Raw genomic sequence first — 27,469 nt, forward strand, 5'->3', positions numbered from 1 at the left:
CATATGTGTGTTCCTCACAATATACATGTAGTGATGTTTGTGATATAACACTGAATAGTTCATTAAAAGTTAACCGACGTTTCGTAGGAATATATCGCCTCCATCTTCAGAGTCGAAGAATAAGCCGAGCAAGAAATCAACGCGAAGGGAAGTAGAGATTGCCGCTTGCTTTACACGCTGGTTTCTTGCTCAGCTATTCATTGACCCTGAATATGGGGTCTGTATGGCCCTCCGAAACGTCGGTTGACTTAAACGGACTACAGTAACAACCGCTGTGAGAACTCTTAAGCCCCACATGAAGTAATGTTGTTGCTTGCCTGAGTAGACCTATCTGTGGTGTAAACAGTGGTGATAAGCGCAGATAGGGAAGTAATTCTGGCGATCCGTGATTCTGATCATACCACAGACATTACAATATATTTCTAACCTACCATGTAAGTAAGTAGAAAGGGTGGAAGGGGTAGAAGGTGTAGGAGTATGTTACAATATATTAAGAATTGATAAAACGTTTGGAAATTTCAGAACTTAATAATTTGGACAAGTTTTTGTGCCATAGTATGAATGACATTTGTTATTTTCAGGTAATTTCAGCACCTATAAAGACACAAGGGAAAATAAGCAGATGAACAAATCATTACAATGTGACCTGACATGTAACAAACGAGATTAAGGTATTAATGGTGTACATAACCTCAATTATGCAATTATGGCTTGCTCAACACTCAAGCATGTGTCAAGTGATCCAGCCAGCATACTCCAGCTATGCTCAACTCTGTACGACAGAAATGCTCGAGAAATGCAGATTAAAATAAATAACCATGTAAGTTTCTGAACTGAATTGTTGTAGCAGTAGTAATAGCAGTGTTGATTACTTCCAAGAGTAAACTGACACAAATCCATTGATGCTGCAGGTGACTAAAACTTCACAAAACTCCTTCAGAATAATGTCATGAGAACTGTAATTGGTGTCATAATTGTAAAAACAGTTTTATTGACATTGATTAATAAAATTTTTAAGTTGTTGACATCAAATTCTCCACAAATAAGAATGTAAAAAATTGTAACTATTGTAATTTTAATCTACTTATATATCAAATTGTTAATATTCAGAATTAACTTGACTTGTCATATATCATGTACAATGATCTACAGTGACGAAATAAATCAATCAATCAATCAATCAATCAATTAATGGCTACAGTATGAACAGAGGATCAGCAGAAATTAATTTTCATATAACAAAAAGTGTAAAAGAAGAGTTTGTGAAATATATAGTCTTATGGAGTTGGCTGGTTTGTTTCTGATGTAATGCCCACCCTGCTGAGGTGGTCAAAACAGTAGTAACATTACAGTACTTTTTATTCAATTGTCTTAATTGTTTAGTAATATTTATGGTCATATGTCCTCCGATGTATGCATTTGCATCATGTTTTATGGGCCTGCTTTAAGGGAACATTTATTAATGCACTGTACTTGGGGTAACAGTTGGTTATCTCCAACTTGTATCTGTGTTTGGTACTGGTATAGTTTTAAAACACCATAATGTTTTTGCTATAAAACACATTTAAAGTTATGCAGAAGACAAAACTGATAGTCAGTAAACAGCATTATGGATGGTTCTGATAGGGTTCATTTTTCCAGTATACTGTTTGTGTTAAAACAAGATGTAAGTTAACATTTAAATATATCTAGATACCATATAGGTGCTATTTTTGTGTTTGTATATCTAGATACACTTAGATGGTAACTTTCATCTTATTATTAATAAGGATCTTGCTCGGTTTGTTTTTGTAAACTTAACTATAAATTTATTCCACAGCTTAAGAAACAGACTGGCTCATCAACAGTCTTTTTGGTTCCACTGTTAAAAGAGACCGAAGAAGCTGTAGTTCAAGTAATTGGTGAAAAAGTTCTTCAACAGGAAATGAGATTTCCAGTAAGTTGAACACATGGAAGTGTACTCAAAAGAAGCTACATTCGTGAGTTATTATAACTCAGTGCATAAGTTCATTTATAGGGGTTGGTGCCACTGTTAGAAGAGGACCTTCTGTTGTTACCAATGTGGCATATGCATCAGAATTAAAATCTCAAGATTCACTTCCTTGTGTGGAGCCTGAAGGTTTATTAACATGGTCACAGGCATCCACCATTGGACCCTATCGTGAACCAAACGAATCCAAGCCACACCCTCCCATCAGATTTCTTTAAGATCCATTTTAATATTTACCTTCCATCTGTGTAAAGGTCTGCCAAATGATGTTCTCCAACAGATTTTCCCAAACAAAATCATGCACAGATTTCCGATGTCTCGCATGCGTGTGCTACATTTTTTTTTTCTTTAATTATCCTAATAATGCACGATGAGAACAAATTCTAAGCTCTTCATTATGCAGTTTTCTTCAAGACCCCCCTCACTTTGTCACTCTTAGGTCTAAGCATGCCCTCAAACATGCTCACTATGTTCTTACTTTATTGTGAGAGACAAAGATTCACACCCACACAAAAGTATGGCTGAAATTATAGTTTTGGGTATTTTACTCTGCATTTTTAGATAGTAAATGAGAAGAAAAGATTCAGAACTGAATTTCAACAAGCATTCCCAATGTTAATCTGTTCATTATTGACATTTTGATTTGATTTTTCATTTCCAATCAGTGAGCTCCTGAATTTAGGGCTAATGAAGGGGGTAAGATGTATGAATAATTGAAACCTGCAGATGATTTCAAGGTATTTTGTTTTATTACAACACTTCACAGATTGCTGAGTATGAGTATGAGGATGAGGGGTGAGCCATGAAAACCGGTTCTCCCACTGCGACCTTCAATGATCGCTTCCCTTTGGATTAACCCTTTATTAAGCGGCCTCCGTAGTCTAGAGGTAACGTTCCCACCTCATGACTCGTAGTACACGGGTTCAAATACCCGGTGGAGGTCGTCGAATTTTTAAGGGCGGAAAAATTCAGGGAACAAGTCCTCCGGGAGGGACTTTAAGCCGTGGGTCCCGTGTCATAGCTTTACGGCACGTAAAAGAACCTCATACCTCCAAAGGAGGCCACTGAGACAAAATTGCGGACGTTTGCTGCCCAACAGCAGTCACTAATACCTCCGGTAGATGGGGGAAGCATTATAGATACTTCTCAGCCATTTGAGAGCCGGTCTCGCTGGCTGGGCGGGACTGATGGTAAGCACCAATACCGGTAGGATATAGAGACTGGTAGAAATCTAGAGGGAAGCACAATGGACCACTACAGGTCTAAGTGCATGGGGAAACCCACCCTCTCTAATAACTAACTAACTAACTAACTAACTAACTAACTAACTAACCCTTTTTTAATACAACTCTTCGAATGAAATGTAGGACTTTATTTATGGAGGCGTCATAAAAGTCATTTGGTTCCATGCAGAATTGACCCAGGTGGTGATAGATGAGATATAGCCTCAAAATCACATAAGATGTGTGTGGCTGATTCATCTTCTTGTAGGCACCTTTCACAAGTTGTGTCATCTGTCAGTCCCAGTTTGAAAATGTGCCCTTTTAGGTGGCAGACTAATTGCTGAACTACTTTAAAGAAAACCTGATGATACTTCATGCTAATGATAGCTTTCACCATAAAAATCTAGCGTCTTACACAGGATTGCAGACTTTGGCAAATTCTGTGAAATAATCTAAATGTCAGGAGTTGCTATAGGTCAGGGATAAGGAAAGCATTACTAAGAGAATTAGCAAAATATAAACTTGTTGAGATATCTTGATGAGATAGTTGTGGTACTAAACTAGCAGGTAGTATTCATCACATTTTTGTGTTGAAATGTAAGTACTTTTTCATGCCTAAGGGAATCATCAACTATTAAAAAGAGTAAGATTTGAGATTTTCACAGCGGTGATTAAGAAGAATGCTCTTTCATGTGATGTGGCACAATGTAGATCTTGTGTGAACTGATGTTTCAGAGGAATGTGTTGTCTCCATCTTCAAGGTTGACAAATCCACGAGTGGGGAACCAGCATGCAGCCACCTGCTCATGCTGGTTCCTACCTGGCAGATTTTTCTACCTTGAAGATGGAGGCGATAAATTCCTCCGAAACGTCAATTCGCACAATATCTACACGGTGCCACATCCCAGAAGACAGCATTCTTCTATTAAAAAGAGGCTAGAATTTATTAATTATAGGATGTCATATGTAATATTCAAGAGGAAGTTTCTGTGATAATGTTCTGAAAGAGCATGCACTAACTGGGAGTAGTAGTAGTGACGATAAAAAAAAGTTCTGTGAGGAAGTAGGACATATATTCAGTCAGTACCTGAAATACAACATGAGAATTTTGATAGATTTAAATGCAAATGTAAGAAGAGAAAAATATTTTTAAACTGATAATTTGGAATGAAACTTTACATAAAACCATGTATGGTAATGGGATTAGAACAGTAAATTTTACCAAATGCAGAAATCTGTCAAGAGAAGCCATACAATATTCTCTCATCACAACATTTGTGAAGACATTTGGTTGTTTCCTGATCGGAGGATGTAATCAGATCAGTGACACGGACTGCATTCAAGTGTACTTGCTGTCCAATCTTCTGGAGGACCATACTGTGGTGCTCATCACGATGGGATGATACAGGAATTAAAAAGGGGCTCTTGCTGAACAGATGACCACCACAAAAATGTGATATGGAAAGATTTAATTTCAAGAAGTTAAATGATGTATAAGTTAAAGAACAGTATGAAAATGAAATCTTACCCAGGTTTACAGCCTTGAAAACTTGGATGATAATGTGGACATTAGTAGGACTTGGGGAAGTATCATACAGAATGTCAAAATTTCAACCAGTGAGACCTAAGTTACTTGTAAGTTAAGGCAGAGATATGGCGTACTTGCGAAGGCACATTTGTATCTGCATTCTTAGAAATGTATCAGCAATAAATGAGTATCAAGACCAGTGAAATGTATAAATCACAAGGTATGCATGATAAAATATCACTTCACTTTTTTAGCTGCTGAATTTTAAAATTTATTATCTCATTGTATTGTACATAATAAAGGTCAAATATTTCCAGCCAAAATGATTTTGGCCAAACTGTGGTTTTGTTGCAGTTGTCTGACAGTTATCTGAACACAACAGTACAATGTCGATGTTCTGTTGAGGGTATTCCATCTGAGCTGGATATAGAACTACTCAAGAATCTACGTGCAACCATTGAACCTGAACCTAGAACTTTTCTTAATGTACCAGTGTGTCATCCTGAGGAAAACTATGCAGTTCTTGTAGTCTGCCTTATTGATTATGATGAAAAAGGGATGACTGAGTCTGCATGCGCCAATCTGGTAACAGAACTATTTCGGTTAGTTTATTTTCTCTGTACGTATGTACAGTAAAACTTGGTTATAGCAACATCGGTTTCTGCGACACCTTGTCTATTGCGTCAAATATTCAATGGTACGAACTAATTCCTCATAAAGCAACTGTTTTTATACCTTGCTTAGTATGACATGCACAAATGCATCAACCTCGTATGTAACGTCATTTTCATTCCTGAATTTCTCTGATATGGACATTGAACGTAATTTAGAAAGTGTGTATTGGGCAAGTAACAGGAAACAGATGAAGATAACTGATTACTGTACTCGTATCTAGGTACAGTAAGGCACAACAATTGATGTAATCTACTGTAATTTGGTGAGTAGGCCTACCTTTAATATACAGTATTAGTGCGGTGTGTATTGTCAGTGAAAAGCGCTGTAATATGTCTTTGATATTACACATTTGGGCAATTCCACGTTAATGTTACGTTAGTCTGTACTTAACTACGTATTTCACTAAAAAAATGCAACATTTTAACTCGTTTTTTGGTAGATTTTTACGTGACTAACATAAGGCTACTGTGGAAGTGCCCATTTCGGTTACGACATTCGTTTATAACGACACTATTTTTAGGTCCCTTTGATGACGTTATAACCAAGTTCTACTGTATTTTCTTGCATATCTGGGAGAATGATTTCTGCATTCAACTTGTCATGGAAATCCAGCACCAAAGTAGATACAGAAAATAACAATACTAATTGCAGTGATAGAAAGTATTATAAAAATTTTTAGTACCAACATCAGACATAACATTAAGAATATTAACAGTAGCAAAATTCATGCAAAAACATTGTTCATACTTTCTCATGTAAGATTGATCTTGACTGCATTACCTTGGAAATGAAATTCTTTTTTGTTCAGTAGACCGTTCTTGGTCATTGCTTATATAAGCAAGGATATGTACGAGTATGTGTTACATAAGCATTTTGGCCCCAAGTGTTTCACAGTTTTATTTAGGGCGATGATATTCACAGATAACAAAAATTAAATCTGAATTGTTAGACCCATTTTTTAGAAAAGACCATTTTGTTTTCTGAAGGTGCCCTCATTTTGGAACTAGAATGTTGATATTCACAAGGCACCAACCTCTGTTGGATAAACTCTTGAATACCTAATAGGAATTAAATCTGTCCAACTATTCGGGTACTAATGAGGGGCATGTACAGACAGATAAATGACATTCCAAAATCCCCCCTCCCTTTTTGTATTTAGGGTTGCTGAAACATCTCACAACCCTATGGGCCTCCATGGCCTGTTACAAGGATACCTTTACTTACTTTTACTTCAAAGGATTCGGTTAAGCAATTGTACGTAAAATGTTATAGAGTATCATGTAGTTCCTGGAGGAAAATGTGCTCCTGAATGAAAGATTTTTTGTCATCTTAGTGCAGTATTTAGAGAAATATAGAAAGAGTTGTTTTTCCCAATTTAGCATCTGAGTAATGAGAAATTTTCATATAATCATAAAGAAAAGCATAATACTTTGCTGAGGCATGTGTATGTATTTTTTCCTGAGCACAAGCAGGTTGTCATTTGTTTTGTATACTTCTACAACTGGAGATGAACATGGAATCCTGATTATATTTGTCAGTACTGATCCATGTTACACATAATAATGTCAGTAAACCAGTTTGATGAGTATAATTACAAGTATACTAGTATTATTTCAGAACTGCACTGAATAGTGACTGGAAAACTCAGACTCTGTATTAAAACAAATACAACTTATAACTGGGCAAATATTATAGTTTCTTTTTTCTACATGTTAAATTGCTTATGCATTCAGAATCATTGAAGATGGGCTGCAATTCTATGGTGGTTTGGCATGGTTACAGATACTGTCTGGGTACCATGCTGAATACATTTGCATATGAGGAAGAGAAACGAAAGAGGCTGCAGTGCCAGTCTATGTTAGCTGTTGCAAAAAACATCTTCTCTCACTTAGGTGAGTTACAACTGATAACTTAACTCTGTTTGAGATATTTTATGAGCCTGCTCTTTGTACATATCAGTTTATGTGGTTATATTGGTAAGCCATAAAAACACAAGTCAGAGATAAAATTATGATATGTTAAGATTATTTTTACTGTTAGGTTTTTAAGTTATTTTGTAATTTTTGTGTTGATATGGAGCATCTAATATGGAATCATGGAGGTCATTGGTGTGTTTGACACATGGTATGGTTGGGGTGCAGCAACAGGTATACAGAATTTTGGTGAGGAAAACTGTACAAGAGGTGGGAGGATACATTGGGAATGTGAGCAGTCTGTATGAATAAAGGTAAAGTAAAGTTTTCCCTGTATGAAGGCATGTGGGGGAGTGGATGTATAGATCCACATTTTCTTGACCTTGGCACTAGTTGGAGGTAAGTGGTCAGCTTCATGCCTCTTCCCCTTTACCCCCAGGAAAAGTTCCCCCAGTACCCATTGGATAGGAGGCTGGGTGGGCCCCACAGCCGGTCTGGACAGTGTGGAGAAGAGAAAATTCTTTATCCTACTAGGACTTGAACTCCAACCCCTCAGTCGTTCAGCCTGTAGCCAGTCTCTATGCCGGCTGCCCCATCCCGGCTTCCTAGTCAGTATGGGTGGTGGATGGAAATATTTTTGTCTGTTGCCAGGATTTGATGTTAGTAGTACCTCATGTTTTAATAATGGATAATAAGTTTGTAGTGTAGTTAACAAACTTACTAGTTTCCTCTTATAACTTGTTGCTTGAATCCTAAAGTTCTGTGAAAAACAGGCTTAAAAATTTTTGATGGGGCTCAAAGCATCACTAGTGAAGCTGGTCAGAACCTTCTGTCAACTGTTCTTCAGTCTCTCCTGAGAGAACAGGATATGTCAGTGATTTAAAAATTTTGATGCTGTTTCTAGGTGACCTGACAGATTTATTGCGAGAAATCATGGGGGAGGCACGTAAACTTACAAATGCTGAGAGATGCTCATTATTTCTGCTAGATTCAGAACATGATCATTTGGTGGCTAACATTTTTGATGGGGAAACATCAAAGGAGGTGAGATATAAGGGGGCTGAATAGTTCAAGTACATTATGTGTGCATATTGGGAATTCAGAAGCATTGCTATGTATGTGTTGCCGAAATATCAGTCAGCCATATGTTGGCTTTTCTGTATGTACATAAAACATAAATACTGTGTGACTATCCATATTTGATGTAATATTACATCAGACATTGTTGTGTGCAGAAAGTCTCAAGGTCAAACCTAGCTGAATCAGGTGCAGTTTTTTATGTGGACCATCTTTCCCCTCTTCTGTGAGTGGGATTTTGAGTTTTAAGTGTGTCAGGCCCTCATATTAACCCTTACATACCAGATTAAAAAATGCTTTCCTACTTTCAGTTCCTGAAAATTTATTTATGACCATGGACTGGTTATACATGCTTCTACAAGAGAAAAGTTGTGTTCTCATTCATCTATGAATAATTTGCATGAAACATATGGGAATTATTCATAGAGAGAGTGCAGGGGGTGGTATATGAAATGTTCCCTTATTTAAACTTCACATGGGTACTGTAACTAACATAATGGTACAAATTTGCATATGCACACAGTCATGAAAACACAGAAATTTATCATTACTGCACTGCTTTTTCGATATGTTTGTTTTCCTGTTGTGTATCTTCTGAAAGATGAATGTATATTTTTATGACCATATGGCATGTACTCCATAAATTCTCGACACAGTTGGATGACCACATTCTTGAACTTCATCCTTGAGTTTTGGGAACAGAATTTCTGTCATAAATTCACAAAGAAAGAAATGATGGTGATTAATGTCAAGGCTGTTAGGTGACCAAGTTGCCTAAATGCTTGACATTCAAGATGGTTACCGGAAATCACATGTGGACCAAAGGTGTCATGGAGAAAGTCAAGATGATGTTGACAGTGTGTGGCGTGGCCACATTTTGAATACACCTGTGGATGTGTGGGTGCATGGCATCCGTCTTACTTTGATTTTTGACTGAAGTTTATTCATTGTTTTTCTTACGTCATTAATTACTTTAGATGTGAATTTGATATTTGTTCATGAGGAAATAGTTTGTTTACTTAGATAAATAACATGTTATCATGGCTATGTATAACAAATCTTACCTCAACAGTTTCTTGAGGTAGTTTGCATAACCTCTGTCCAGTGAAAACCTCAGCTTAGTGTAAGAAAACTGTTCCCCCAGAGATTCATTAAATGAGTTATATCAAGTTAAGGATGTTGTTCATTATTATATTTGACGCAATTCTGTTCTAGACACTGAAGGAAATGCGTATTGCCAAGAATCAGGGTATTGCAGGACATGTGGCAAATACAGGGGAGGTACTCAACATTCGTAATGCCTACTCACACCCACTGTTTTATAAGGGCATTGATGAAATAACTGGTTTCAAGACAAGGTATACCTGACTTTAAAATTGCCTTTTTGTACTTTTGCTGTTTTTATCTTGTCACAACTCAATAATCGTCCCTGTTTCCTCTTATGTTTGAGCCTGTTAGCCATATCATTGTTAGAAATAGTGTATTGTAATGTCATATTGTGTGTGAATAATTTATTATTTGTTTCAGGCACCACAATTTATGTGTATGGTTACACTATATTATATTACTTCAAATATAAGACATTTATTTTACACATTATTTCACATTGAAAAATTGAGGTGCATCTTAAATTTGAGGAATGTACACCATTCTATTTTTTTTTTTTCCTAAAACCCACATTCGGGCCTTGCGGTAGTGTGGTTGGTTGAGGCATTATGCTGCAAGCTGGAAAGTTGTATGTACGATTCATGATGAGGCCATTAGATTTTTAAGTTGTCTTAATCCTTCCAGCCACACTATGGTCTGGTGTTGACTCAGCCTCTAACAGAAATGAGAACCAGAAATCTTTGTGGGTGTAAAGGGTGTCTGGTGCATGAGACTGACCACTTCACCACTGTATGTGAGCCAGTTGTCTATAAAATGTGGGAGCCTCAACTGCTTGTTACAGGGATAGCTTTACCTTTAAAACCCACAGAAAAAAACACCGCTTCCTCTATTGTTGCATGTTGATTCACTGCTGCACAGATGTGTTTACCATACCACTGTGGAGCAGCGAGTGCAGCGCCGACCACAGATAACATGTGTGTTTGCTTCTGTTGGAATGTGTTTACTGAGCCGTTTACAGTTTTCACGTATCATGTCACAGTATCCTTCATTTGTTCATGACTGTCCATGTGTTTTAATGCTATATAACATCTGTAGTTGGAACAGTATCATCAGATAACTTAGAAATTAAACATTCTGCCATTATAACTAGGAAAGAATGCTTTTTTGCATTGCTTCCCTTTTCTGCATTGTCTTCTTGTAATTAGCTGCAGTGGACAAAAGAATGTCACCAAGTGGTAAGTTTATTTTCACCAAGATCGATGCAGAGACCTGTTCTGCTTGTTCACTAAAGGGGTAAAACACTAATACAGACATAAAAGGACTCACTGATAATGCTACAATACCAAATATTGAACATGAAGTTTTACAGTTGATAGTACAGGTTGGATTTAGATTTTACAGAAATTAATTTTGGAAAAGAAACTGAAATGTTAATATTACATGTGTGCATGGCTGTCTCTCTTTTCTCTCTCTCATGCGTGCACAGGCGCGTGAGTGCGCACACAATATTTTATTGCAGAATTTGCTCACATTTCAGTTTCTAACATTATGGAATGTTTCACTTGAGGACTGTAAAGGTGGTTCATTGTGGAAAGTGTTGCTGTCTACTTTATCTTTTTATAAAAGTAATGCATTTTCTCTGGAGGAGAAAGGATAGTGCAGTCAGTATAGCTACTGGCTACAGGCTGGATGACTGAGTGGTTGGAGTTTGAGTTCCACTAGGGTCAAGATTTTTCTCTTCCTTACATTGTCCAGACTGCCTCTTGGGCCCATTAAACCTCCTATCCAATGGGTACCTGGGGCTCTTTCCCCTACATCTTCATGGCATAGTGCTTAATTAGTTAAGCATATGAACAACTTTGCCTTTACATAATGTTATACGATTATTGCAGCATCTTGTTGCACTGCATAGATCTGACTTTGCATTTTGACTTTGTGTTGTATGTGTGCAGTGTTAATTACTATTCACGCTTTGTTTTTCTTCATTGACACTGCATGTCTCAGCCTTATCAGCCATCTTCGGGTGTACACTTTACTGTGATTAAGGAATCTGCTGCTCACGGCAATGCAGTTTTGTTTCTCTCGTGTAGCTGCCTCAGATTACCTTAACATTTTCTCTAAAAATCTGGGTTGGTGGGATTAAGTGTTAACGAAGTGTAGTTTTTTCTATTATATGAAGTATTTTGTTGAACTTGGTTATGTTCTGTAACACATTTTCCTTAAACGCTGGATGTATAAGAAGATTATTTCAAAGCAGAATATCAAATATGAATTCCACAGACAACATGCCTAATTTCTGATCTCAACTTTGTGTCATGCCAGCGATTCTTTAGCGTGACACAGTGTCTTATCTGTTGCATTGGCGTGGTTGCAATATCATGCATGTGAAGCACGTGAGAGAACAATGCTCGTGAAACTCCACCATTTGTCTTCTGTTCACCTCTCATGCTCAAATATTATAACTCGTGCTATCCCTGCAAGTCACTGATGATGATGGCTTAAACAATGGTTGCCTGTCATATGTAAGAATGAACTTTTGGAGGATGTGATTTTTTGCTCATTTTACAGTGGAATCTGAGGATGTATGGCATACAACAAAATGCAATGTGTGTGTGTGTGTGTGTGTGTGGCACATGCATGTATGTGTACGCACACGTATGTAGGGCTGGCATGGGCCAAAATGCCACTCCATGTGACAACACATTCCTCCCCCACTGCACCCTCATGTAAAACAGATCAACTTTCTCAAAAACTTCATTGCAGTTAGTAAGTAACACAACATTCACATGCACTGGGATGAAAACTGCATTGGTGTCATAATTCTTAAAAAAACTGTTCTGTTTACATTGTTGCATTATATGTTTAGATTGTTGACAATGGTTACAATAACAAATTATGAGAATTTAATATTTTCATAATAGTAAGCAAAGAAAAGTTTCTAAAATATTTCCCACGCTGAAATTTTTGCTGTCCTAGAACTGTGCCACTCCAGGTGGTTGCCACACATGCACATTACATGCACTTATTTATGTTATTTAACATATTTTAACTAGTGTTCATGTGAAGATGTTCATTTTCAAGGTCTGATAGAATTCATTGTAAGCAAAAAGCAATAACAACTGAGAATGTAAATGTATTTTCTTTTGTACACTTTTTAGGAACATCCTGTGTTTCCCCATCCGGAAAGATACAGACGTTATTGGTGTGGCCCAACTCTGCAACAAGAAGAATGGCCTCTATTTTGATGTGCTTGATGAGGAGGTTGCCATGGTATTTAGTGCTTACTGTGGCATTAGCATCATGCACAGTTTAGTCTACAGGAAGATACAAGAAGCTCAGGCTAGGAATCAGCTGATTAATGAGCTCATGATGTACCATATGAAGGTATGTGCAGAGAAGTATTTGTTAGGCATCTGTGTGTCTCAAAATTTTCGACATCAAGTCAAAAGAAAAGTTATTGATTCATTTTTTATTCTCAAACTTTGAGAATTTTCTGATAACCACTATCGGTTTGCACATGAGGGTCATGTAAAAAGGGATTGATATCTTATTTACCGGGGTGGAAGATGATTTCCTACTGCCCTCTTGAAGGGTTATATATCTACAGGTCATTACCATGAATTTAAATGTCATATGTACAGGGATTGTACAAAATAATGGATACACTACAGGTAATGTGCATATTTCTTTATTAATATGGTGCTGGAACACCTTTTATCTTCATTACAGCTGTATTCCATCTTGGAATGGAATGGTACAAGTTTTGAGCAGTCCCTAGTAGAGTTTTATATCAATCTTGAAGAACATCTTCAAGTTGCTTTAGATATGTTGGAGGTGGGAATCTGTTCCTCACCCACTCTCCAAAACTGACCACAGTAGTTCAATGATGTTCATATCTGGTGATTGTGCTGGCCAGGGAAGATGTTGCAGTTCACCTTCATGCTCTTCAAACCATGAGTAAACAGTTCCAGTTGTGTGAATGAGAGCATTGTTGTCTTGTAATACTTGATTGTTTGGAAATAACATCTGGATCATGGGGTGCACTTGTTTATCCAACCTGTCCACTTATTCCTTTGCAGTAATTCGGCCATGAAGGATAATAATAATTTGACAAACAGAATACTGTACCATGATATTGCTGCCCAAACCATCATAGAACCTCCCCCTTGTTTTACTGTTGGAACCAGGCATTCCAGATGTTAGGCCTCCTTGGGTGTTCTCCGAATGTAAACTCTTCCTGATGTAGGGAACAGCATGAAGGACAACTCATCTTACCATATTACGCGTGTCTCCATTTGTCCAATGTCCAGGTTTTATGGTAATGACGCCATTTTTACATTTGAGCATTACTTTAAGTAATCAGAGGTTCAGCAGTTGCAGTCCTACCGTGAATGTTGGATTTGTGAAGCTCATTTCAGACAGTTTTTGTGGAAACGGTCTCCAAGATGAATATTCAGTTCTGCTGAGGTAGTTCTGTGATTTTTGAAACAGTCCTTCACAGATGCTCCAGCTAAGCATGCATCAATGATCAGTCCTCTTTCAAGATCGGACAAGTGTCCCATTTTCGAATTCTTTGCATGGACTGTCACTCAACACAATCACTAGTACACTGACACAAGCACTACAAAGTGTAAATGGATGGAAGAAGAACCTTCAATGTTGTCATCTGAAGTTCTTTCAGTGTAACCAACACAAATTCTATTTTTCAATTTCTTTGTGTTTCCATTATTTTTCCACCCCTGGTCTTTCCTCTAAACATTAGTATGATGCCATCTGTTGAAAAAATGCTCTACTAATTGACTAACAGCAAGTTGCTCTGTTTGGATGTGGCAGTTTTAACACAGGCTATCTGAGATTATATAGTCAGTTTGTGGCATGCAGAGGGTTAAAAATGTTATCCTAACTGACAGACATGTTATACCTGCAGAACCATGTTGTGCACAATAAACTAATGAACACAAAAGGAACCAATTGTATGAAATTTGGTTTCAATTTTGAGCAGTGAATTGTAGATTAACCAATTTTTCTCTCACCAGGTTGGTGATGAGGATGTTGAGCTCTTGCTGGCCTGTCCTAATAGTCACAACACATCTAACTTTAGTAACTTCACATTCTCACCTCGTTCACTGCCATGGGAAGAAATGGCCTGTTATACTTTCCTGATGTTTACCGATCTGGAACTTGATGTCTTGTTTAACATTAGACGTGAGACACTGGCAAGGTGAGCACGACTGGAAAGAGTTATGTGTTTCTGACTCATCTGCATTTTGGGTCATAAGACTGCAGCATGTTGGAGTAAAGAAAGGCTAAGTTTTTAAACTATGACAACCAAACAGTTCTTTAGTTTTTGAAAATATCCTAAACGTTTCAACAACTGACAGTTCTTTTGGTTCATATAATTGAGCAGTAAGTACAAGACACTGTCCAGTTGCAGGATATCCTGTCAGTGGGAGAGGATAAATGAGTTTAATTGGTTTTTTATGCTAGAAAGTAGTTGACTCACTGTTTAAACTACGTGGTGCGTTCCATATATGATGCCTCCTATTTTTTTTGTGTTAATATGTAACGTCTGAGCTGGATGTTGGTGGTGTTGTAGTAAAGGTTGAACCTTCCCGCCAGTGTACTCTTAATTTGGTTGTCATGCGACAGATAGCAGTCTACCAAAATGGCGTCTGACATAGAAGTGCGTATGAAAGAGAAATGTGTTATTGAATTTCTCACTGCCAAACAAATTGTACCCATTGACATCCATTGACACTTGCTAAAGGTGTACGGAGACAGTACAGTGGATGTCAGCACAGTGATTCGGTGGGTAGTGCGTTTCAAAAATGGCGAAAGTGAAGTGCACGACAAGCCACGCCATGGGTGTCCCTGCTCAGCTACCACTCCTCACAATGAACAGCGCCTCATCCGAACAGATCAGCAGATAACGGCCAGGGACTGTCAATTCTGAATGCTACAAGACGATGCTGACTAAGCTGAAAGCCCGTATTTCCCGAGTCAGGCCAGAGAAGCAGACAACCTTTCGCTTGCAACACGATAACGCTAGACCCCATACCAGTTTGGTGACCACTGCGCACATTGCAAAGTTTGGCTGGACTGTCCTACCACATCCACCTTATAGCCCCGATTTAGCACCTTCAGACTTCCATCTCTTTGGGCCTATGAAAGATGGACTACGTAAGCAACATTTTCCAGACAACAATGCTGTCATTGCAGCTGTAAGAAATTGGCTAGCCTCTGCTGGCACAGACGTTTATGGGCACGGCATACAGGCTCTTGTTCATCGATGCCAAAAGTGCATAACGAATGGTGGTGATTATGTGGAAAAATAGCTGTAAGTAGCTGAAATCTTGCTCTATTTAACTGTGTTATTATGATTTCTGTATCTGTTGTAGTTTTCTTTAAAAAAAATAGGAGGCATTATGTACGGAAGGCCCTTAGTAGTTAGTTAATATTAGATTAGGTTAATCACTAAAATGAAGTAAAGTAAGTGAAGTATTATTAATCTTTGTGTACATATAATATTGTAACGTGGATGGACAGAGCATTTTTAGGTAGCAACCTGTAAACAACCTTCAGTTGAGTGCGTTACAACAATGCAACCAATGTTTATAGCTCATTGCTAGGTGACTGACAAGATATCACATGATATGTTTTCAGTGCAGTCTGTGTTATCAGCTATGGAATTGTGTTTCCTGTGCGGTCTGTGCTGTGGCCATATGACAAGAACTGTGAGCTGTAAGTTCAGAGCTAATTGGAACTAGTTGTGAGTGACAGAGTCCTGAGTTCTGAGTTTTGAATTCATTATAGAGAGAGAAATAGTAGTGGCAGAAGCATGCAAACAGAGCAAATTGGAACCAGGAGTACAGAAGAATACAGGAGGTCAGCCTGTGAGGATTTATAATGTGATTTGAATATTTTCTTTATATGCAATATTTGTAGTTATTTGAAGCACTAGTTCCTGTGTTTTAATTGCATTACCAGGAGAGGACTAGTGTGTATGTGTAACAGTGAATTATAAAGTGTAAATCAGTGTTAGTGCTGTACTTAAATGTGATTAGGAGAGATTGTAACCAAAATGCCAATAAATCCAATCATGCGAGCTAGAACCGATCATTTTCATCCCGCTTATCACCTCACACATGACTGTTGTTGTCAGAAGTTGGTGGCTTGGATTGTATTGGATTCATCAATGCTGGTTACGACTGTAAATATGTGACAATTTGGTGTCACTAGTCATGCAGGCATAAACTCATGATAACTGGAAACGGTGGAAAAATTTATTATTACATTGGATCGAAGATTGAATTGGGTAGTCATACCTTGAAAATGGTACAAATGATGCAACAAATAATGGAAATGCTAGCCGCACATGCACCCTGTGATCAGGTGGAACCATTATGTACCCACCTGCAGACCAAAATGGAAGAGGACCTAAAAGCCTGACAATACAAATTAGACGCCGACTGGAAAAAAGGAGAGCAAACAGGAAAGCCTTTAAGAAATTATGGAGAGAAGGGAGACTGAAAGAAAAGCCTATGAAGAGAAGATGATGGATTTTTGTAGTCCTTTTGTAATGAAATGAAATGAAATGAAATGAAATGAAATGAAATGAATATTAGTGATACATTCCCAAGTGTTTTATCTCTGTTTCTGCAGCTTTGAAGTGTATATGTTCTACCCTTTCCAACGTCACAGAGTGAAGTTTTTCTTTATGATACAGTTTTTTTCTGTTCCAAATTTTTCTACTATACTCATTTGTAACTCCTTTACCTGTAACACATTGTCACATGATAGTGAATGGACATGGGGTTTGGATTGGTAATTAAATTTATCTGAAACTGAATTGTCTGTTGATAAATAATTGCACAGTATACACTGTTCTTTTATAGCTGTTATATCATGCTTGCTTGTTGGCTGTGCCTTTACACTCAATTTGCTAAGCTTCAGGCTCTGATAATGGGTGTTCATCTGTTGGCTCATAGGCTTGCTGTGTACTGATCATAAAACATTGCCCCAGCAGTTCCTCAACTATTGTGCCCATCAGGAATTGGTCATGATATGCTCACACGGCTGTCGGTGATTGGTACTCAACATTGCTCAGCGGTGGATACCTCTGCAACATTGTTCTGACTTCAAGACTCTGAATTTTAAGTGCCATATCACTATATGTATAGTATTTACAGAGCTCAGAATGACCTTCACTTATTTAACTTAACTTCAGTTATTCTCTCATCTGATTATGAGTTGTGTAGTAGTCTGAAGATCGTAAATGTATCAAGAACATGATGTCTCAGGGATTATGTAAGATGGAAGGAACTGCTTCTTACTGTATATTGCTGTGATTTATTCCAGTCTCTAGGTGAATGTCAGAAGGGCAGCTTGAAATTGGCTACAGCTGTATCTTCCAGATCTTTATCTGCACATTCATGATCATCTGTCTCATTTGGACATATAATGTCTGCAAGTGGAGCAGCATTTTCAAGTAATCTGAATTCAATTACACATTTTGTATTGCAGATTCATTTTGTTTGTGGAAAAGGGTTATCGAGACACTCCATACCATAACTGGAGGCATGCATTTTGTACAGTTCACTTTGCATTTCTACTGATTAAGAATTTGGACCTTATAAAGCAAGGATTCATCACGTAAGTTTACAAACCATCAGAATTTGTCACTTGAAACTTGGGAAGTGTTGACATGGCAAACCATTGTGGTTTCTTTTCCTTTTGTCTAAGTAATTACAGAATATATATAAAAAATAATTTCAGGGAGTATCACAGTTTTAGTGATTTTGATAAAATTTGATGTTGGGGTTCTGCACTAACAGCAGTCAGATGAATTTAATTTCAATACATTTCAGCCAGTAAGAACACTAATTTTATATGAAGCCCAGTTTAGCATAAATGTTCAGCTTACAAAAAATTATTGGTAGTACATGACAATACCAAAATCTTTTAAGGTCTAGACACTTGTAAGTAGGTTGGTCAAAAAATGGTCATAAATACAGACGAATCTAAATCCATGCCCATGTTTCATTGTCAGAATGCAGGACAAATTTGTTAAAATATAACAATACATTCTTTGAAAATTTGGTGAAGTTCACATATTTGAGGACAGCAATAACAAATCAGAATCACATTCACAAAGAAACTGAGAGCAGGTTGAATCTGGGGAATTTTTGCTACCATCCATTTCAGAATCTTTTTCCATGCCATTAAAATATACAAAACTAAATTTTATCTTCTCTTTTATATGGATGTTCTCTCCTTCTGTGGGGAGAGCATAGATTGAGGGTGTCTGAGAACAGTGTGATGAGAAGAATAATTGGGCCAAAAGAGAAGAAACAAGAGGTTGAAGGCACTTGCATAATGTGGCGGGGTAGGGCAGGGTGGTGGGGTGCTGGTGGGGTAGGGGAAGGAGTGTTGACTTGCCTGTTACCGTAGTAACGACAGCGCTCCTATGCCGCTACGTCACTGCTGGGGGGAAGGAGTTTATTTCTTGTTGAATTGCTGTCTTTTTTAAGGACTCCGCTCCATGGAGTTGATGAATGATTAAACAAACATCAAGGTCATTGAGGTGTGCTGTACAGTAAAGAAGTTTAGAAAACATATACAGGGGGTCCCCTTCATGACTTGTACTCTTCTCCAAGTATAATTAGAATGATCAAGTCAAGGAGGATGGCGTGGGCAGGGCATATTGCATGAATGGGGGAGAAGAGGAATGCATATAGGATATTGGTGGGAAAGCCAGAAGGAAAGAGACCACTGGGAAGACCAAGGCGTAGGTGGGTGGACAATATTAAAATGGATCTTAGAGAGAGAGAGAGAGAGGATGGGATGGTATGGATTGGATTGATCTCACTCAGGATAGGGACCAGTGGAGGGCTCTTGTGAACACAGTACTGAACCTTCTGGTTCCATAAAATGCTGGAAAATTCTTGAGTAGCTGCAGATTAGGCTTCTCCTCAAGAAGGACTCACCTCCGTAAGTAAGCAAGTAATACAGGGGGTCCCAGGAAGAAAGGTCAGTATTCTGAGAGGTCATAGTATCAGTCATTCTAAGCAAAAAAGTGTGCATATACATGTGTATTATTCTGAACATTTTCTGAGATAGAGCTATTTCTTGTTATCGCCTGAATGAATGAATGTCAAGATGCACTCAGACGAGCAACATGCCATGCCCTCACTCTAGTTGCAAAGTGCATTGGTGTTGTATTATACTGGTAAACTGTACCAACTTTCTCACTTTGTCACTGATATAAAAACAGTATGTACTCTCTCTTTTCAACAATTTTGGAACTATACAGTGTAATAGCTCCATACTGGAAACTGTTCAGAATAGGACACATGTACATGTACAATTTTTTGCTTAGAATGACTGATACTCTGACCTCCCAGAATATTGATCTTTTCCCTTGAGACACTCTGTATGTCTTGATTAGGGTAGACCTTTCTACTTCTGCTTGCAGAATATTTTGCCTGTTAAATTGTCACTTTTTTAGTGCCAAGGCCTGTTTGAACCATCCATTCAACACCAAAGCTCCATGCAGTTATTAATACATGCATGAAAAATAACTAATATGTGACCATAAATATTTTACCAATTTCAGGCCGCTAGAATCCCTAGCACTTATGGTATCATGTGTCTGTCATGATTTGGATCACCGGGGAACAACCAACTCGTTTCAGACACAGTCAGGCACTGTGCTTGCCAACCTCTACAGCTCTGAAGGTTCTATCATGGAGGTACAAAATTATACCTTGTTCACCATTTTCATATTTTGTCATTGCCAATTTTATGTAGGTTGGGAAGTGTGCTTTAACCTTGTTGGGTGTATGTCATAGATCTGCTCTTATAACATTTCAATAGTAACTTGCTATAGGAATTTAATTACCATTTGCTAAATAACTTGTTTTTTATTAAAAGCATTTACCATATTTGGTGTAAACCTTTTGAGTTACTTTGATTATTATGAAATTAGGAGAATAATAAATTGTGGACATAGTGGTGGTTATTCAGTCCAAAAGCTGTTGGCATCCAAGAGAATTCTGTTTTCTGGGATATAATACTTGTATTCCACTGGAAGTCAATCAGTGTTTCGGAGGAACATGTTGCCTCTATCTTCATAGCCAAAGAATAAGCCAAGCAAGAAACCAGTGTGATGCAGTCAGCAAGCACAACTAATTGGTTGATTTTCAGCAGACTATATGGCTGGATGGATGGATTTAGAGACACCATTCAGTACAATATACAGAATCATAATATAACAAATTTCTCATTATCTGCCTTGCATGAGGAATGAGATTTGCTGGTTGCATGAGAGAAGCTTGCAGAAACCCAATACAAAATCAAAACATATTTTTACTTTAGTTCTTGCATGGGAGATTTCCTAGGCAACGTAATGAATTGATGAGTGGTAGATTTCTGACAGGTACTGTAACCCAATCACAGATTCAACTTAACTGCTACTATGATGGCAGCTGCATAATGGAGGATGATGGGTAGTGTTGCTAGTGGTTGTTGGGAGTACCATCACATGGTGTAAGAACATATGGGCATCACAAATTTGTTTTTGAGCAACTTCACAAAAAATTTTTTTTGAAAATTTATTTGTTGGATGAGAAGTATGGATGCTTAGATACTGGATAACTTGGAGTTTTTATTCTATTGTCAGTTTTGTATTTTTGATTCAGTCATCCTAATTAAAGCATGGTCATGTCAAAATAATATTAATAAAATCTTTTTGGGCTCTCAGCCATGTCAGTTGGTTAAAAATTACTGATGTTTGAGGGACCATCTCTGTCCCCATTATCAGGGCCTAATGTGACTGAGATGGTCCCTGAAATGTCAGAAATTTTTAACCAACTTGCATGGCTGATAGTCCAAGAACATTCTATTAAATTAACTGCCATGAAACTTTCAAATCTGAAGTAATATTACTTCACCTCAGTTTACTGAAACAGTTTTAAAGCATTGATAAATTATTGCAAAGTTTAAACAGTCTGCTCTATATAATACTGTTATGTTATGAGATCTGTATTCTAACTTTCATGTGTGCAATCACCATAATTTTCTTTAAACCTCATTAAGTGGAAGTGAAATGCTTAGAAATGGTGAATGGGAGTTTAAGGAATAGAGCATGTGACATCATCCTCCAGTTCCTTTAATGCCAGCTTTACCTTATTGCAAATAAGGTCTAAAATTTTGTGATGATGGTATATTAATTAAAGTATTGAGTTTTTGGACATTATCAATCATCCTGCTTTTATATTTAAAACACAACGTTTTGGAGACTGGATTCTGTTTCCATCTTCAGGCAAATCCTACTCAATTGGCCCCAATCGATAGGGCTAGTCTGGATGATATAGGGACTAGCTCTATTGATTGGGACCAACTGAGTAATCATTTACTTGAAGACAAAGTCAGAATCCAGTCTCTGAAACGTTGTTAAAAAAAACAGTATGATGAATAATGTCCAAAAAAAATAATCATATCACCTTATAGTGCTACAGGATTGTCAGATCTATTGTTATTTGGATTATGTTATAGGTCTTAAGTTATGAAGTAGAGATGTGTTTTGATGTGTTGACAGCCAAATGTAACAGTGTAGTTGACTGGATTATAAATCCATCATTTTACTAACAATGAATTACAATAATGAAAATGTGAGGTAAACTTTTTGCAGACACTGTGTGGTATTGTTTGGTTGCAGAGGCATCACTTTGCTCAAGCAGTGTGCATGCTTAACACAGAAGGGTGCAACATACTGGATGGAATTCCGCGAGAGCAGTACACAAAGTGTTTGGATTTGATCAGGGATCTGATTTTAGGTAAGTGTGATTTTAAGCACAAGAAAGAGGGTGTTGAACTTGAAAATTGAAACACTTAATGCTGGTATTTATGTGAAAGTCCAGCATGCCAAATTGTTATGCTGTTCATACATTTCCTAACTTCAGTCATTTCCTTCCCCATAGGATGAAGTGTTCACTATGTTGCTTCTGGATTTCAGCAACAGATCTAGCATCCCACTTCAGAGTTTTTGAAGAGCAACAGAAGCTCCTGGTAGAATTTCAGAAACATAAGGAAGATCAGCGACGCCTGCTTCTCTGCCTTTTTATGACTGCTTGTGACCTCAGTGATCAGACAAAACACTGGTCAGTGGCAAGACAAACAGCTGTAAGTATAAGCAAGAACTGGCAAATGAGCCTTTGGTTGTGTATTTTATCTAGATGTGATGCCTATCTGCTGTCTGAGCATACACAGTGCATTGTAAGTAAAACAAACTTAGCCAGAAGGCTTGGAGAGGGCTTTCTAAGGTATATCAGGTTGAGACTTATTCCTGTACCTCTGTGGCCTCTGATAGGTCACTTGTACCAATACATGGTTATGCATATAATAATTGATGAGTGTGGAACATTGATGGAAGTTCATTGAGAAAATACTGCTCCAGTGTCACATCATTTACTTTGCCTTGTGATTGCACCCAGACTTCTTTGACATGGAGCATGAAGTAACACAATAGCTGTCCCTTTCCTATAACTAAAAGATATTTTCCTCCCTTCTAACAGGTATTGAAAAGGTAATTGACTAATTAAGCACTGCGTCATGAGGTCATATGTGGGGAATGGATTATAGATCCACATTTTCTTGACCTCAGCACTAGCTGGAGGTGGTGGTCAGCTTCACGCCACGGCCGCTTTACCCCTGGGGGAGAGAGGCCCCTGTACCCATTGGATAGGAGGTTGGGTGGACCCCAGTGTCAGTCTAGACTACACGGAGAAGAGAAACTTGTTGACCCTACTGGGACTCAGATTCTGACCCCTAGGTCATCCAGCCTATAGCCAGTTACTATACCTACTATGATCTCCTAGCTCATCTTCTGACAGGCAGTAGAACCCAACAGAGGTTCAACACTTCCAATTAGAAACCTGATCATGGATTGGCACCTGACAGTCCTCAGATCCCAAGCCCTGCTATCCATCCTTTTACCACAGTTCTGGTTATCAAAGTGGCCATTTTCCAAGGAACTTCCCTCTCCTTTCTGATCTACATTATAGAACATCATGTGGCTGTACACCAGTTTCAGAAAAATTTATTTAGCTCATTACTTATAAGATTCTGCATCTTGTTTCTGTGCTCTATTTTATGATGCTGTCAGTAATTAGACTTTATAACGTAAAATGGTAAGATAATAAATTAATGATGAATTGAAAGGATTTGGAAGGAAATGATCACAGCCTAATCAAGATATTGTGACATGTCCATTGAAAGAACACTTTAATCAGAAGAGATGTTTGTTACTAGGTTACAGCACCATAAATATGATGTCAGCATAGCAGCAGCTATTCACACATGAGAGGGGCTGTTTAAAATGGTGTTTTCTGTGGGGCCCACTCCAAGGCTATACCTGGAGGACTGAAACTGATGAACAGACAGTTAAGCAGGGGGTGGTTAGCAGTCTGCAGACGAGGCAGACATGAATGATAGCAGTGATAGCCAGTGGAGGTCAGTCACTGCTAGGCAGTCAGTTGCCAGGAGTTGCGTTTGTGAGTTGTGAGACAGCCGCCAGCAAATAAGCACATGAATCCAGAATCTGAGGGAGCCTCGACATTGGGAGCCATTACCAGAGGACAACTGTTGAATTAGTGCATGCTGTAGTGTATTGTAGAGAGTGTGAATCAGTGAGAGAACTATAATTTATTACTCGTATAGTTGTGAGTTTTTAAGAGTCCAGTAAATCCAATTACTAATCCAGACCCCATCTATAATCACTTTACACGTGACAGTATTATCTTGTCGGTTGCCTGGAGGGACTGGGGAGGTTACATAACAACCACAAGCTAGCTAGTGTCCTCTGCTAGATTCACACTTAGCGCCTCCTGAATATGATTCAACAGCATTATTGCTTTGTCATTCTGTTCAATTTACTGCTGCAGGATCTGATATACAAGGAGTTCTTCACACAAGGAGACATGGAGAAGACGATGGGTAGCTCTCCGGTTGAATCAATGGACCGTGACAAGGCCTACATACCTAGTTTGCAGATACAGTTCCTTGACAACATTGTTATTCCATTGTATGGGTGCGTATTTGTGTCTCTAATAGATTTACCAATGCAAATATACACTAAGACAGTGCTCATTAAAAAGAAGCCTTTGTTGACACTTTTGCTATTATGAAATATGTGGTCATGTTTTTTGGTTTGGTGTGTTTAATATTTTTGAATACCCTAAGTAAAAATTACCCTTTTAGATGTTGCTAAAAATGAACAGTTTGGCTTTCGTAAATTGTATCTTCATTTGAATATTACCAATCATGATGAACATAAAATGCAATTGCACTCACTTTTAATCTCATTTAAAAAAAACAATTCCTATCTTAAAATACTCATATACTTTGTTCCCAGTATTTCCTTTTTTCTTTCTGTCACACAAATTAGAAGAGTGTCACATGAAAAAGCTACTGCTCTCTGCATTCCAAGCCATTCACCTGCTCTGAAGATAGAGGCGATACGTTCCTCCGAAACGTCGGCCAAAATGAAGAATACACGGCGCCTAAACCCAGAAGACGACTTTCTTCATAAAAAAAAAAGCGTGTTTGTGTGCATGAGTGCATGCTGTCGCAGGTGCTTGTGTGTGTTTGGGTATATATTTATATGTGCACTTGTATGCATGTGGAGTGGGGCAGTGGAAGAAATTCATGATTCATTATTACAGTACAGCCAGAAAGCCACATCTCCTGTTCGGTCATGTCAGGAAGCTGTGAGCATCCATCTCTATCAAGTGTATCTAAATACTGCAGTACCTACTTTTGTTTTTCAAAATTTTCACTGTTATAGGAAATAAAGAATTGAATTTTTCTGGAAGTAATACAGTGCATATGTTACTCTTTTGGACTAGTGTAAACAGACTACACAGGTTAGTCTGTATTCAAAGCTCTTGATGGTGGTCTAGTCCCCTGACCCTCCCTCCTACACCCTGTTCCACTCATTATTGCCCACCACCCTATCAAACTACAAACACAGTATCAATTTTCATGTATTTATTATTTTATTTCAACACATTACAGTGGTTAGTGACTAGGTTCAGACTGGGGGATGTTATCTTCCATCCTTATTCCCTCTTTTTCCCACACCAACTCCAAACACATGAGTAGACTTTGGTCTTCTTTTTGACACAGAGACATTGCTGTTTCACACCTGACAAGACTTTGAATGAGTGTGAATGGCATATTGACAAAATGATCGTGAGGGAAGGAAATGAGCGGAACTTGAAGTTTCCAGAATTCCAGATTCATAGCAGCTACAGCATTGCAGTATTTCAGCACTCTCTCAGATGGACCACACATTATGTTGTAGTGCACATATAATTAAGTGCATAGACCCATTTTATTATTCATCTACTCATATCTGAATGAGAATGTTTGCCTTCATACTGATTTCTTTTTCAGGCTTATTTCTGAGTTATTTCCAGAAGCTGAATGTCTGGTGAAAGCAGCTAAACTGAACCGAGAAGGTTGGACAACAGCAGATGCTCTTTTTTCTACCCAGTGGGATAGAGGAGGTCATGAGCTGCTCTCCAACCCAGAGCTTGATGAACAAGTGATGGCAAAGCTGAAGCAGCACAGTGGCATGCCAAGCTGCAAGTGAAGAGCTAACACTGGTGCCCACAGTTGTGAATCACCCTGCAGCTGCGATAGTCTTTAACCCTTTGCCCCTTCTAACGTAATAAAATTTCATTCGGGATTTAAATGCCTGGAAGAAACTGGGCTGATAGCACCATATAGTACTGTTTTAAGTAGAGTGGGTAAAGGGTTGTTTGTACAGTTGACATGTCCATAAATCCATTTTTAGAACTCTCATCACAGCATTTAGGATAATAATGATGTATTATAATAGTTTTAAGTGCAGTGTTTCATAGTTACCTTCTTGTAATACTTGTGTACCTGTTAAAGCAATTTACAGTAAAAGTTATCTTATCTGACATGCATGAGGAGTACAGTGTGCCAGTAGGTCGATTTTGCCGATAGATGGAATGAGGACTCATGATAAGCAATTTTAATATGTTCTATGACAAAAAAATACAAATAAAATATAATTACAAAACACTGCAAACAATAACATTTACAGCATGGCATTTAATGCTGTGCAGATGTTCTATGAGTTGGTACTTTATTAACTTCTTCCTCTGGGAGATCAGCAATATGAAGTGTAGAGGTTTTGTCTGAAGATCTGTCTATAAACATAACACTTGGCTACAATTTTCTGCATCCTTTTTTAGAAGTTACAGGCCTAATTGCATTCCAAGCAAGTGCAACTGAAAATATAGCATCCTCAATACTGAAGTTACTTCAGACTCTCAGCAGAACTGTCTTCATCGATCATCTTTCTCATAAAATCTGCTTTAGGCTGTCAGAGGTTTTTATGTTCACTTACAGCTTTACTGCAACTTTTAGAACTGCAGCATAAGTTAGCAGGTCATCTTTTTGAGCCTTTAAATATTGAATGGTTGATAAACTAATATTATATTCAGACATCATCACATTGTGATTCACACCTCTATTTTCCCAATAATTTCAATTTTCTGAGCAGTAGTTAACATATTTCTTTTTGCTGCAAAGTGTTATATTGTTCAAGGCCATGGCTCAAGGATGCACAGGTTGTTAATACATAAACAAGTAAGGCTTTTGAACTAATACATCACAATGGCTACTGACTGAAAACTAAGTATGTCTGGTCAGTACAGCTGATTTGTGCCATGCGATGCCAGATAAGAGCAAAACTGTGCCGGTAGATAAGGCTGGACACATTGGAAAAATATGCTGTTAGAGCAAGGTTCCAACTTAATAAACTGCACAGTAAATGAACTTTTACTACATGCTTCAGCTTCATGCAATATGTCCTATGTGAAGCCTATGGCCTGCTGAGCCATAGTGGTTGGTTCTGTCATGT

The 27,469-nt window shown here is 38.0% G+C and overlaps 1 protein-coding gene across 3 annotated transcripts; it reads left to right on the plus strand.

The window, feature by feature from the left end:
* Positions 1-298: 298 nt before the first annotated feature.
* On the plus strand, positions 299-26,599 carry LOC111872946 (cGMP-dependent 3',5'-cyclic phosphodiesterase). Of its 3 annotated transcripts, none has more exons than XM_023867256.2 (15): positions 299-434; positions 582-820; positions 1,820-1,936; positions 5,096-5,343; positions 7,199-7,308; positions 8,234-8,373; positions 9,622-9,764; positions 12,672-12,897; positions 14,550-14,734; positions 18,037-18,165; positions 20,129-20,264; positions 22,232-22,349; positions 22,529-22,695; positions 24,456-24,601; positions 25,992-26,073. In XM_023867256.2, the coding sequence occupies exons 2-15, from the start codon at positions 707-709 to the stop codon at positions 25,996-25,998; spliced, it is 1,986 nt and encodes a 661-aa protein (XP_023723024.1). In that variant the 5' UTR covers positions 299-434; positions 582-706; the 3' UTR covers positions 25,999-26,073. The 3 variants fall into 3 exon arrangements, with proteins under 3 accessions (XP_023723024.1, XP_023723022.1, XP_023723023.1); XM_023867254.2 differs by having other exon boundaries at positions 300-434; positions 25,969-26,599; XM_023867255.2 differs by lacking the exon at positions 299-434 and adding an exon at positions 452-475 and having other exon boundaries at positions 25,969-26,599.
* Positions 26,600-27,469: the final 870 nt, after the last annotated feature.

The sequence above is a fragment of the Cryptotermes secundus genome, unplaced genomic scaffold (genome assembly GCF_002891405.2).
Source record: "Cryptotermes secundus unplaced genomic scaffold, Csec_1.0 scaffold407, whole genome shotgun sequence".
Lineage (NCBI taxonomy): Eukaryota > Metazoa > Arthropoda > Insecta > Blattodea > Kalotermitidae > Cryptotermes > Cryptotermes secundus.